At 42.3% G+C, this 13,561-nt stretch overlaps 1 protein-coding gene across 2 annotated transcripts in view; it reads right to left on the bottom strand.

Moving 5' to 3' along the window:
- The window catches only part of NTRK2 (neurotrophic receptor tyrosine kinase 2), a 105,047-nt gene extending 91,713 nt beyond the window's left edge, over positions 1–13,334 (bottom strand). For both annotated transcript variants that reach the window (XM_070742765.1, XM_070742766.1), the window contains exon 1: positions 12,725–13,334. In XM_070742765.1, the coding sequence (XP_070598866.1) occupies positions 12,725–13,005 (281 nt within the window). In that variant the 5' untranslated portion in view covers positions 13,006–13,334. The remainder of the gene's footprint in view (positions 1–12,724) is intronic.
- Positions 13,335–13,561: the final 227 nt, after the last annotated feature.

The raw sequence follows: 13,561 nt of genomic DNA, 5'->3' as shown, positions 1-13,561 counted from the left end.
TGCATCTTAAACTTCCTATATTTGATGAATAGGTTTAGTTTCTTTAAATCCAAAATGGCTCTCCAACCTCCGGAGGACTTTGGAACCATAAATAGGATGGAGTAAAAACCTAGGCCCTTCTGACTAGAAGGGACCGGCTGAATGGCTCTGATGGACAAAAGATGAGAAATGGCCTCCTCCATACGGTTACAATCTGAGGATGACCTGGGAGAAGGGCAGGAAATAAAACGTTTTGGGGGAGGAGAAATAAATTCTAAAAGAAGGCCTGTTTGAACAGTGTCAATGACCCAAGGGTCCTTGGAGGTGAGACGCCAATTTGAGGCGAAATGAGCTAGGCGACCCCCTATGGGAATGGAGGTAAGATTACCATCTAGGTTTTTTTGAAGCCCTGTTAGAGGAAGCTCCCCTTTGGAAACGAAACCCTCTACCCCTGGAGTTCCTACCTTGGGAACGAAAGCGGGGGGAATACTGACCTGGAGATCTCTGATAGGAAGCCGCTTGATCTTGCTGGCGCCCTGGGCGACGAAAGGACTGCGTTTTGGGAACCTTTTTGGTGGTTGGACCCAAAACCTTTTTCTTGTCCGTGGTCTCCGTGAGGAGTGGATCGAGAAGATCACCGAAGAGAAGGTCGCGCTTTAAGGGGCCCTGGGATAACTGCCACTTTTGGCGAACTCCCGCTTGCCAAGGGCGAATCCATAGGAGTCTTCTTGCCGTTGTAGAGGCTGCAATTGACTTAGCAGAAAATCTAGTAGATTGCAAGGTGGCATCAGCCACGTACTGGGCAGCTGCAAAGACCTTGTTGAAGTCTTGTTGACCTCTCAAGTCATCGGGAGGAATGTGCTGTTGAAGTTGGCGAAGCCACAGCAGCATGGCTCTGGAGAAGAAGGAGGCTGCTGCAGAACTTTTAATGGCCCAGGAATCAGCGGAGAATCCTCTTTTGAGCATTTGCTCGATGCGCTTGTCCTCTGGACGGAGGACTTCCTCCGCCTCGCCTGGCACAGCCGCTGCCGAGTGAAGAATTTTGACAGGTTCATCTGGTTTGGGAAAAGATAGAAGCTCTTCATAGGAAGAGGAGAGTTTATACAACTTTCTGTCCTTGGTAGAGGGATTAAGGCCAGAGGCTGGAAAATCCCACTGTTTGAGTAAGGCATCTTTAAACAATTTAGGCATAGGAATTACCTCATTATCCTCCTGTTCCTCTGTGAAGTAAGGTAAATTCTCCTCCGGGGGATCAGTGGAAGTGGAGGCTTGTTTCTCCTGGGCTGCTAATCCCGTAGAAATTCTAGCTTTGAGGAGGAGAGATTTGAATAGTTGAGAAGGGAAAATAGTAATTGGAGGAGGGACCTTTATTTGGGATTCCTCATCCTCTGATAAGCCCTGGAAAGGGTCTTCATCCTCCTCTACATCCTCATATTCATCCTGGGAGGATTCTGAATCATCCTGAATAGGAGCTCTGACCGCTGGGGAAGAACCCAAGGGGCGGGAGGAACGAGAAGGAGGAAGAGGTAAAGGAAGCTCATTGATGGAGGAGAGTTTGGCATCAATGGCTTTGGACAACACAGCAAAAATAGATTGGAACTCAGGAGGTAAAGTGGAAATATCAGCAGAAATGGCAGAAGAATTCCTAAAGGCCTGGGAGGATCCTGGCTGGGGGGAATCTTCAATAATATCTGGTTCCTCTGGACCTATGCCCCATAGGTTAGGTTGGGGTCTGTCTAGGTTTGGCTCATCCAGAGATAACACAGGGACCCCAGAAGGAGGCAGACTAGAGGCCTCTGGTGGGTCTTGACTACTGATTACTTGGGCCTGCACTTTCAAACGTTTTGCTGATTTGTCATGAATTTTTTGTAGGGCTAGGTCCCTTCTCTTCTCAGCCCTGGTGACCTTGGTCGAGGGACGGGCCCCTGGAGAAGAGGAGGAAGAGGCCTGGGGGATACTAGTAATCTCATCGCCTGTAGGCCTGGCCTCTCTGGGACCTTTAGTTGTGCCTCTCTTGGGAAAAGTAGCCATAGTCTGACAATTAACAGAAGACAAGGCTGAGCCAATAACTAAATTATAAGGAGAAGATTTCAAGGACTTCCCAAGAGGAATGGATCCTGCTTCGAGGCCTCGAAGCTGCTGAGACGTGAGGACAATCTGGGCAAACCCAGAGTTCGTGCCCCCAAATCCAGCGGGGCCAGCCTCCCTAAACTTTGCAATTAAGTAAAACCAAGGCACTCTGGTTGGAGGCTTAGCCGGTGGAGAATTTAGCCTGGGACCCCCAAGGCCCGCTCCCGGATCCACGCGGTGGACTGAGGCCTACGCGGCTGGCAGAAGGCCAACACGAGAGGCCTAGATATTTTAAAAAAGGGCGCGAAGGCCTTCGCGCCGAAAAAAATCGCTCCGTAGAATTTCTTAAGGGAAAAGCGATCGACTAAGTCCAGGAGACTAGAAGGCGTCTCACTCCGCAGGAGGTATTTTATAAGCCCTTAAATATTTGTATACAATAATAAAACAATAATTCAATGATAAATACTTGCACCAGAACCTCCAGGCCAAGGGATTAGAAGAATCCACAAGCGGCCGCAGGAATCGTAACCGGCAAAACCGCCGGGGGAAAACGAAACCGCAACTTCTCCCAAGGAAAAAAGCCGAGCCGCTTTATTTCTTTTTTTTTTTCCTTTTAAGCGGCTGGCGCAATTAGTGCAAGTAATTGAATAAAGACAATAAATCTTACTACTTTTTTGAAGGAAAGGTCGAAGGGAAGGTGTTAGAATGTTGAACGAGCATTCACAATACAACCGCAGGATATGCGAACTGAGCGAATTCTGGGGAAGGGGCGGATCCGGCAAGCTTTTTTAATACTAGGCTCAGTTCCACCGGATTGGACATGAGCAACCCATGTGACTGCTGGACCCGCTCCTTCAGTACGGAGAAAGCAAACAAATTTGAAACGACTGAGATATCAACTAGTTTCTTACATATCACACCTGTTCTAAAAAACGTGGCAATCTTTGCACCAATTACCCAAGATAAATCTTACGAACTGTAGGTCTCTGGAGAAAAAGCAATACAGTGGAACCCCGACATAAGAGCTGCTCTACTTAAGAGCAACTCGAGATAAGAGCTGGGAGGGGAGAGATATTTTTGTTCTACTTACAAGCCCAAATTCGAGATACAAGCGCCAAGGAGCTGTCTCCTGAAGCCAAATGCTAACTTCCGCGTTCGGCTTCAGGAGACAGCTGCGAAGCGGCGCGCGTGTTTTAAAAGGTTGCAGCCGGCCTGGGGGGCTCGGGGCGTGTGTGCTTGCAGCTTTCTTTCTTGCTCTTTTTCTTTCTCTCTTTTACCTTCCCTTCTATTTCTTCTTTTCTTTCTCCTTCCCACCTTCTTCTCTCCCTCCCTCCCTTCACTCATTCCTCTCTTACTCTCCCCTTTCATAAGTTTCCTTGCTTCCTTCCTCTGTTCCTGTCCCTTCCCCCTTTCTTTCTTTCTTTCTTTCTTGCTTTCTTTCTTGCTCTTTTTCTTTCTCTCTTTTACCTTCCCTTCCTCTATTTCTTCTTTTCTTTCTCCTTCCCACCTTCTTCCCTCCCTCCCTCCCTTCACTCATTCCTCTCTTACTCTCCCCTTTCATAAGTTTCCTTGCTTCCTTCCTCTGTTCCTGTCCCTTCCCTCTTTCCTTCCTTCCTTCCCACCCTCCGTCCATTCATTCACCCATTCCTCTCTTGATCGCTTAAAGCCGGTCCCTGGTGCAAAAAGGGTTGGGGACCTCTGTCCTACAGGATTGGGTGGCAGAGAAGTTGAACATATGTAAATTTAAAAGTTTAAGAAAGTTTACAAGTTAAGTGAAAGAAACTTCATTATTCATTTATATGTACATGTACATTTCTTCATTAAAAACATGTCTTTCTGCATAATTTAGACTAACTTTGTGAGTTTTTTGAGGGCTGGAACCAATTAAAATTATTTACATTAATTCCTATGGGGAAAAGTCGTTCGAGATAAGAGCTGCTCGACTTAAGAGCCCAGGTCCGGAACGAATTAAACTCGTATCTCGAGGTACCATTGTATTCAATCTAGCTCCAGTAATCAGAACAGCCAGTGATGGAAAATCCACAATCTATTAAGATCTAAATAAATTTTCTACCCCAATTTCTCTTTACCTCAACCTTCAGGGGTTTTTTTCTGTATATAGTAGGTGGCTCAGTGGCTAAGACACTGAACTTGTTGATCAGAAAGGTCAGCAGTTTGGCAGTTTGAATCCCTAGTATAGGTCTCCTGTGTGAGCAGGGGGTTGGACTAGATGATCTCTAAGGACTCTTCCAACTCTGTTACTATTACTGTTCTTCAGATCTTGAATGTGTAGCAGTTTTCCAAGAACACGGGATAACCCCAAACAACATACTAGCTCCGATCAAGGTTTCTAAACTTGCTATATTCTTAAAATTTTGTACTGAATAAAATATCTCACCTGCTTAACTGCAATAGCCAGCAATATTTCCTCACTACTCCAGCCATAATTTTGTAGGAAACATTTCCCAAACCTATAGATGGGCAAAACCCATCACATACTGTGACTGGATTTCTGTGGATAAGCAAGATCCTTTGTGGCATAAAACAAGCTTATAATGTACTTGTCCCTCATGGTTTCAGCTTGTTGGGTAAGATCAGGAAGAACTGACACGCTTCAGGTTCTTGCCACTTCTTGGGAGTTAGGAAGCATGCCTCTCTGTCATGGTGCCCACCCTCTAGAACAGTGTTTCCCAAACGTTTGACATATGTGTACCCCTTCTATAATTTTTGTAGTACTTAGTTCTCATTAAAAAAGTGATGTATTTTAATAACAATCAAAATATATTTCTTTTTTGCTACATACACAATGAAAAATAAAATTATTCATAATAAAATATAAATAAAAGTTATATTATAATTTATTTGGATCAATGAGAAGGATGAAATTGTTTGCGCTGAGATGACAGATCATCATAATTTGGTTCGCCGGTTGTTAATTTTAATCTGAGATGGGGTTCCACATCCAATAATCTGTTCCTTTTTTTTTTTACTTATTATCTACAAATGCCGGCAAAGACACACGGTTTAGTCTCAGATTTATTCCTTCTGGGGGCTCTCCCTTGGGACTAAAGAGAGCGTTTTTGCCTTTGCCTGCAGCCCTGGGGCTGGGTTCCTGCGCGGTGGCGGTAGTCCATCCCGGCCAGGAGCTGCCAGTTGGAAGAAATCCTTTTCTTCCTGCAGGATTTCTTTCCACTGAAAGCTTCCGGGTGGGGTGGACTGCCGCCGTGCAGGACCCAGCGCCATGGCTGCTGGCAAAGGCAAAAGCGCTCTGTTTAGTCCCATGGGGAGCTGCCAGAAGGAAGAAATCTGGGACTAAATGGAGCGCCCTTGCCTTTGCCAGCAGCCATGGTGCTGGCTTCCTGTGCGGCGGCAGGGCCGCATCCCAGCCAGCAGCAGCCAGCAGGAAGAAATCCTACAGGAAGGAGAGCAGCTTGTTAGGGAGACGACGAGGCTCCCCCTTCACCTGCTTGCCAGGAAGGACAGCAACTCATCGGGGAGACTCTGGCAAGTGGGTGAAGCGGGAGCAAAGTCGTCTCCCCAACAAGCTGCTCTCCTTCCTTGGCGGGGTGGTGAGATTCAGCTGCTGCGCATGCGCAGAAGCCAAACCTCGCCTGCACGCACGTGCACTGCCGGCAGTGACAAAGCTGCGCATGCAGCTTCATTTCCACCAGTGGAACGGCGTTCCACCCTGTCCCCCTAGCAGCCCACCCCTGGATATGCCCCCCTAAAATACTGTATGCAGTGCATCATTGCAACCATGAATTATGATACCACCATGTGTGATCAACCTTTAAAAGGGTATCAGGAAAATTTGTGGAAAGCAAAGTTACTCAACAGTTACTGGTTAGATCTGCAAGACTGAGTGCTGTGCACACACTTATGCTTATTTTATTATATTTCTTTCTGCTATTAGCACATGATGCTTTGTTATGAAAGTTAAAATAAAAAAGACCATAAGGGCATTTTTCTGAAACATATAATAAGACAAATAGGAAAAAAGGATTTGCCTACATATTAAGTAGATCCCTCTGAATCAGAAAGTATTTTAAGCAGAACAAAACAAATTACATGTTATAAAATGAAACACATGTTTGTTATAATAGATAAATTATTATTTTCATGCTTCATTAAAAACTGTCCACTACTTATAAAGTTTGCTTAACAACTCTGACAGAATAAACTCTTAATAATCTTTGTATAAGACATTCTTATAATAAATCTTTCAATATATAATCACTACTGATTAACTTGCATCACTAGTACCATCCTATGAAAATTAAAATAAATATTTTGATTACAAAGGGCAGTATTAAATAATTCAGTTCATCATAGATTGTTGAATTTATACTGAATTTTCTCAAAAGTGGGCATTGGCATTTCGAGGAGGGAACAAGGAAGGGCCAGCTTAAAAACATGTATCATGATACAAATGTTCTTTGTATACTTGTGTACAAAATTAATAAACAAGAATAGGCAAGAGTTTTTGTCACGTGTATCTTCCTCATTAGACCTATGCAAGTAGGAATTATAACAAAATGTTGTTGGGTGCTTTAACTTCAAAGGGAGAACGCCCCTATTGAAATTTCCATGGAATTTCTTCCCCTAACCGATTTCAGTTTTCCTTTCCAACTGGATTTAAATATACCATAGCCATTTTTAATCTTTACTGGTTTATTAACTTCGGTTGAATATTAATTAGCAATTGTGGGTTCTTTACTCTAATCAAGAATAATCAATTCATCACTCTGCTTTATAGTAGTTTAGATTTATTTTAAACCCAATCATGTTCTATCATTTTACAGGGTTGTTGTTGTGAAGAAAATAGGAGGAAGGAGTATTACATTTGTTCGCCACCTTAAGTTATTTATAAAAAAATAACAATAAAATATATCAGTGGTGAAATCCAATTTTTTTACTACTGGTTCTGTGGGTGTGGTTTGGTGGGCGTGGCAGATGAAGGATAATGCAAAATCTCCATTACCTCCTCACTCCTAGGAGAAGGATACTACAAAATCTCCATTCCTTCCTCATTCCTGGGGAAAGGATACTGCAAAATCTCCATTCTCTCCTCACTCCTAGGGGAAGGATACTGCAAAATCTCCATTCCTTCCTCACTCCTGGGGAAGGATATTGCAAAATTTCCATTCCTCCTCACTCCTAGGGGAAGGATACTACAAAATCGCCATTCCTTCCTCATTCCTGGGGAAAGGATACTGCAAAATCTCCATTCCCTCCTCAGTCCTAGGGGAAGGATACTGCAAAATCTCCATTCCTTCCTCACTCCTGAGGAAGGATACTGCAAAATTTCCATTCCTCCTCACTCCTAGGGGAAGGATACTACAAAATCTCCATTCCTTCCTCATTCCTGGGGAAAGGATACTACAAAATCTCCATTCCTTCCTCATTCCTGGGGGAAGGATACTACAAAATCTCCATTCCTTCCTCACTCCTGGGGAAGGATACTGCAAAATCTCCATTCCCTCCTCACTCCTAGGAGAAGGGTACTATAAAATCTCCATTCTTTCATCATTCCTGGGGAAATGGTACTGCAAAATCCCCATTCCCTCCCCATAGTACAAAATCTCCATTCCCTATCCACTCCTGGAGAAAGGATATTGCAAAATCTCCATCCCTTCCTCACTCCTGGGGAAGGATACTGCAAAATCTCAATTTCCACCCCACTCAGGGGCTAGCCAGAGGTGGTATTTTCATCCTCTGAACTACTCAAAATTTCCGCTACTGGTTCTATGAACTACTTAAAATTTCCGCTACTGGTTCTCCAAAGAACCTGCTGGATTTCACCCCTGAAATATTTTTTGTTCTAGGGTAAGGATTTCACGAAACCTTCACTTTGTTATACTTTATTTTTAAAATTGTAAAATACATGTTATTTATTAAAATATTTGAATTAGTTTATGTAATTTCTCCACAGATTTCTTTTGTAGTAATCAGCACACACAGAACTGATTTAAACAAAAAACAAAAACAGGAGTATAGAGGTTTTGGGGGAGACAAATCGAACAGAGGAATTAATTTCAATTGTTGGTGTTCTCAAAAGCTGTCATGTCAGAGTAATATTATTTTCTATGAACCCTATCAAATTTTGCTAAACTATTCTATAGAATCATTTAATAGAATAAGCCATTATTTGCAATTGCATTGATTTTTAGTACAAAACAAAGAATGGAAAGAACTAGAACCTGAAAGCCCAGTGTCCATTTCCGTTTTATTTATTTATTTATGTATGTATGTATGTATGTATGTATGTATGTATGTATGTATGTATGTATGTATGTATTTATTTATTTATTTATTCGATTTTTATGCCACCCTTCTCCTTAGACTCAGGGCGGCTTACAACATGTTAGCAATAGCACTTCTTAACAGAGCCAGCATATTGCCCCCACAATCCAGGTCCTCATTTTACCCACCTCGGAAGGATGGAAGGCTGAGTCAACCTTGAGCCGGTGATGACATTTGAACCACTAACCTACAGATCTACGGCCAGCTTCAGTGGCTTGCAGTACAGCACTCTACCTGCTGCGCCACCCCGGCTCTTACATTTAAAATTCTACTATGAAAAAAAATATGGCCTAAATCCCTAAAGTGATTTCATAAGCTCTAAAGTCTAAAGTGATTTTGCTTTTATCTTTTTTCTAACAGAAATACCTTAAACATGTTCTTTAGCATCAGCAACAGTTATGTGAGGCCTCCATTAATGTTCATGACAGAGTGTCTCTCTGCAAAGATTGGAGTATTTGTGTAACCAATAACCTGCAAAAATTGTTTCAGAAGTAGATTATGGTCCATTATGGAACAATAATCATTGCCCATGTATATAGGTAACAAAAGCTCTTCAAGCTCATGCCAGGACCCCAAGGAACAGGATCAAACACAATCTCATTATAAGCATAGGTTTGTAAGATCATGACTATGTTATTCATTAAAACAGATAAGCAAGTCTGTGAGTAACCTACTAGGAGAGAGAAAGAGAGGAAGCTTGGTGAAAAAAATTCCATCTTCTTCCTGATTCTATCAACCTAATTTCCAAATAAAACAAACAAAAACTCAAGAAGTTTCTTTTTACACCCCATAAGTCCTGGATAAGATTCATTGGAAGGGCGGGGAGTAATTTATCTGAACTTCTGATATGTAAAGTAACGTTTTTTGACCCGAGTAAAACCTGAGCCTTTGCAATGTTATCTCTCAGCAATTATTCTGTTGGTTTAAAACTTCAACCTCCCTCCCTCACCTGTAGATATCTGCTTCCACCCATATCTTTTGCCTTTTGCTTTTCTTATTATACCATAAAAAGCACTCTATGAAAAACATGAATGTGAGAAAGGGCTCAATTTCATTTAGAGTACAGTACCTTTGTCAATATGGGCTTTCCAGATACAGTATATCAACCACCCATATATTTGTTAAGCTTTCATAAAACCTATGTATTGTGTATTTTACAAATTTAATACAACTCAACAGCTCCCAGGTCAAAGAAAACTGAAATGCAACTGCTTCAAATACAATATGATTCTTCCTCTTCTAATAACAAGGCCTTGAATTCTCCTAAATACTATAAAAACTATCATGAACCCTAAATTTGTCTTTATCATAAAACCTAAACTAAAAAAATTGTTTAGAGAAAACTTTAGTAAACATTTTTCATATGAAAGATATAAGAAATTCCATAATGAACCTATCATGAGTGACAAAATAGTTGAGTAGAAAAAAGTAGTTACTAGTCCTGTGATGATTTGAGCTCTGAAGTTATATTCCACGGTGTTAACTTACTTTGTTTAGTTTCCAAAGTAATACAATGGCATTTTAATTAAGATGTAGTTGCCATGCTGATATTGTTAAACTATTAAAGCAGCTAAATGTTTAATTATCATTGAGTATTAATGAACAACCTTGCCTTTTCATCTTTTATGAACATCTTTTAAAGTCAAGGCCAATTTCAGTACTCCATATCTTATACTATAGAGTAAAATATTCATATTCAATAAGTGCTCTTGGGAAATCTGTAATCTTTGTATCAGAAAAACTGCCTGTTTGCAACAGAATAAAAAAGCAATAAAAAGACAAATCCAAATTAAACAATTAAATAGGGATATCAGAAAAGATATAATATTAAGTTTATTCCTATAACTTTATAAGTGTAATGAAATGTAATTAATTGATCCAAGTGATTAATTGGGATCTTCAAAATAATTTATAAAATCAATGTTATGTATTTTCACAATCAACAAACAAGCATTAAAATAAGCAATTACAATCACTGGTGAAAAATGAATGCAAAGCAAAGAGCAAAAATGCATAAGCTTTTAAATGCTGTGCAAAGAAACAATTCAAATTCTTTCTGCCACATACAGGAACTGGTACAGGATATCTTCTTCAGGATTCCTTTTATCACATAAGGCTATCCTGAACCATAATTTGGTAAAGATAATTATTGTATCTGCATATGCTGCAATAGCTTTTTTTTTTTAAAAAAAGGATAATGACAGTTAAAGTACAGAGGAAATTTTTTTGCTGTAATATTGTATGCTAAAAATTCTTGCAATACTAACACTTCCAAGGCAGATGAGGGAACAAAATTATTTTCTACAGACACAGATGTACATACTTGAGATGATTGCAGTCAACCATCCTCAATTTCTGAATTTATAAAGAACAAGGCCTGAGTTCAAGAAGAAGTTAATTGCCATGATAGAAACTTAATAGCAATTAAAACAGTCCCACTGGCTTCACATTAGCATCTGAAATAGACTAATTTGGTTAAGTTAAAACGTTTAGTCTTAGTTAAAAGATTTACTTTTGCTTAAAGTGAATTTGGGGCATGTTGTTAAACCAATCACAGTTTAATCCAAGGTTTCTCAAGTGTTTTTAACTTGATCTCTTCCTTCTTCCTTTTTAAATTACCTCCCTGACACCACCCCACTGCAGCATCAAATTCTCTGCTGCAGATGTTCATATGCTATTATTGGCATGCATGCATGTACTACAGATTAGGAATATAACCATTATACCAGAGGGGGAAGTGGGCCCAATGAGAAGAGGAACAAAAAATTTCCATCTTCCACTTTCAAACGCATGGATATAGATACAAAGATGAACATCTCCATGTATGTCAGCTGAATGTATTGATTATATCACGGCTCCAGTATAGACCAGACACTGGTGTGCTCTACCACTGGGCTTCAGTCTCTCAATATATATCTCAGGTGCAGAGAGAAGGGTCCACCACCTGCTTGTTATGTTGCACAGCCTCCTAAAACAGTAGCCCTGCATTTGAACACACAATCAATCTATTCTGTAGGAACGGAAGGGAAGCATATCTTTATTTACAAACAGACCTAGCTCTTACACATAAAAACGTATTCTACAGCGCACATGCATATTTACAGTAGCGAAGACTACTGTCAAGCTAAACATAAAAGCTGAAAAACCTGTAAAGAGGGAATACATCCCACTACCTTCCCTGTTTATACACAGAAGAATATAAACAAACCACACAGGTTTTTTTTTAGTACTATCCCATGCAGCCAAGCCTATTTAACTCTGCTTGCCTTCTTCTTTATTTACATAATGTAACACTTTTTGTAAAAGAGGAGTAACAGGATTGTAGAAGTTAGTAAGCTTCTCCACAGTAAAAACAACAACAACTGACAAAAGGCAATACAATACTAATGTTCAACCAAAACCAAGACAACCTATTTGCTATATTGCTTTATCATTTAGTTGATTCCCAGGAAATTGGACTCAGGGCAATTAAGATTCATAAGCTAAATGCTTTTAAAATTGTATCTGAGGGAAAGTCAAATCTAAATTAGATCAATCCAGGCTTTTAGACCTTCAGCTAGTAGCCTTTGGAGCAAGTGCATTGCTATACAGAAAACATCTCCTCTTACACGTTCTTTGCAAAACAGGGACAGGCATATTCTTAAGCAGAATCCCTATAATTAAAAAATCTATTTGGCTATTGCTAGCAAACTATTCTGTCCAGTCCACCAAAGCCTATTGAAAACATTTGGGTAATAACAGAAAGACCTGGCGAAGGGATAGCAAATGGATTGTGATGTTTAAAAGCAAGCCTCCAGTTAAAAGGGTTTCAGAAGGTTCTCTGTGTATCATTATTATTATTTTTCCAGACAGTGGGCTGTCAAGTGACACGTGCAGGATCCTTTCCTGGGGTACTTTAAATGATCCACCCATAGTGTAAGCATCCAGCACCACAAGGAGAGATATAAAAAAATAAGGAGAGGTATGCTTCATCTCAGCCCTCCTTTTATGTACTCCTTTAAGGAAGGTAGTGTTTATATTTTTGCAAAGAGCACACTAATGCTCTTGGACATCCAAGATGCACCATGCAAGAAGATGCATATCTGAACAAATCAAACTGCACATACAATACATAACTACTTAGCATATATACACACATACATGTATTTTATGTTATGCCCTCTTATTAATTTAAACGAGGCTCATACATACGTGCATGCAAGCATGTGTGAATCTCGTATAAATAATAAGAGGGGATAAAATTTTGCTATATTGAACGCTAAAGACCCCCCATCCCAAAATCAACCCTCCGGGCCCGATTCTCGCTCGCTCCCTCCCTCGTTACTTCCCCCCCCCCCTTCTCCAATCCCAACGCCGGCTCAAAGACACTCACATGTCGGTGACTTTTTCCCGCTCGCTCCTCTTGCCGAGCACGGGGAAGGACACGAGGCTGGCGGCGGCTTCGCTGCACCAGATCCGCTCGGAACTGCAGGCGCACGAGGTGGGGCAAGCGGAGGCGAGGAGTCCCCGCCAGGCGCCCAGCATCAGCCAACACAAGCTCCAGAAGAAGCCCGTGGACGTCGCCCGGGGCGAAGCCTGAAGCCGCCGCCGCTGCTGCTGCTGCTGCTGCTGCCGCCACCAACACCACCACCACGCCGTCGGCGAGGCCCCCATGTCGCCGCCGCCGCCGCTCCTCGGTGGCTTTTCTTCCCGCCCGCCAAGTGCGGTCAATCCAGCTCGGCTGCCGGGACACCGAGCCTGTCAATCACTCCAGCATCCTTTTTTCCCCCCTCTCCCGTCCGGGGGCAGCCTCCGCTCTATCTCGCTCTTGCTCGCTCGCTCTGCCTTCCCTCAGAAGGCGGCAACTTCTGGGCTTCGGGTCAAGCGGCCAAATCTCTCCCGGGCGCAGCGACTCCCCTCAGGGAGCGTCCGAGGACCGAGCCTGGGAAGGGGGAAAAATAGATAGACGCCCTCGTGAGGGGGCAGCCGGAAGCCTCGTTTCGCTTCCCCCCCTCGACGACTCTTGCTAGGCTTCCCGCCCCACGAGGTAGGGGGCGCCACAGCGGCACGCGCCACGCTGCCCGAGCGGAGAAGCGCCCGACCGCCGCCCGACGACCCGGGATAGCGATAATTAGAGCGGGCGCAGCTCCTCCTCCTCTTCGGCCAGGTAGCCGCTGCCCGCCTACCAAGGCTGGGCAAAAGCTGCAGTGCCGCCACCGCCGCCACCCTG

Source organism: Erythrolamprus reginae, chromosome 2 (genome assembly GCF_031021105.1).
Source record: "Erythrolamprus reginae isolate rEryReg1 chromosome 2, rEryReg1.hap1, whole genome shotgun sequence".
In the NCBI taxonomy this organism is placed as follows: domain Eukaryota; kingdom Metazoa; phylum Chordata; class Lepidosauria; order Squamata; family Dipsadidae; genus Erythrolamprus; species Erythrolamprus reginae.
The sequence above is the reverse complement of the archived record's forward strand: the minus strand, read 5'-3'. Positions and strand labels throughout refer to the sequence as shown.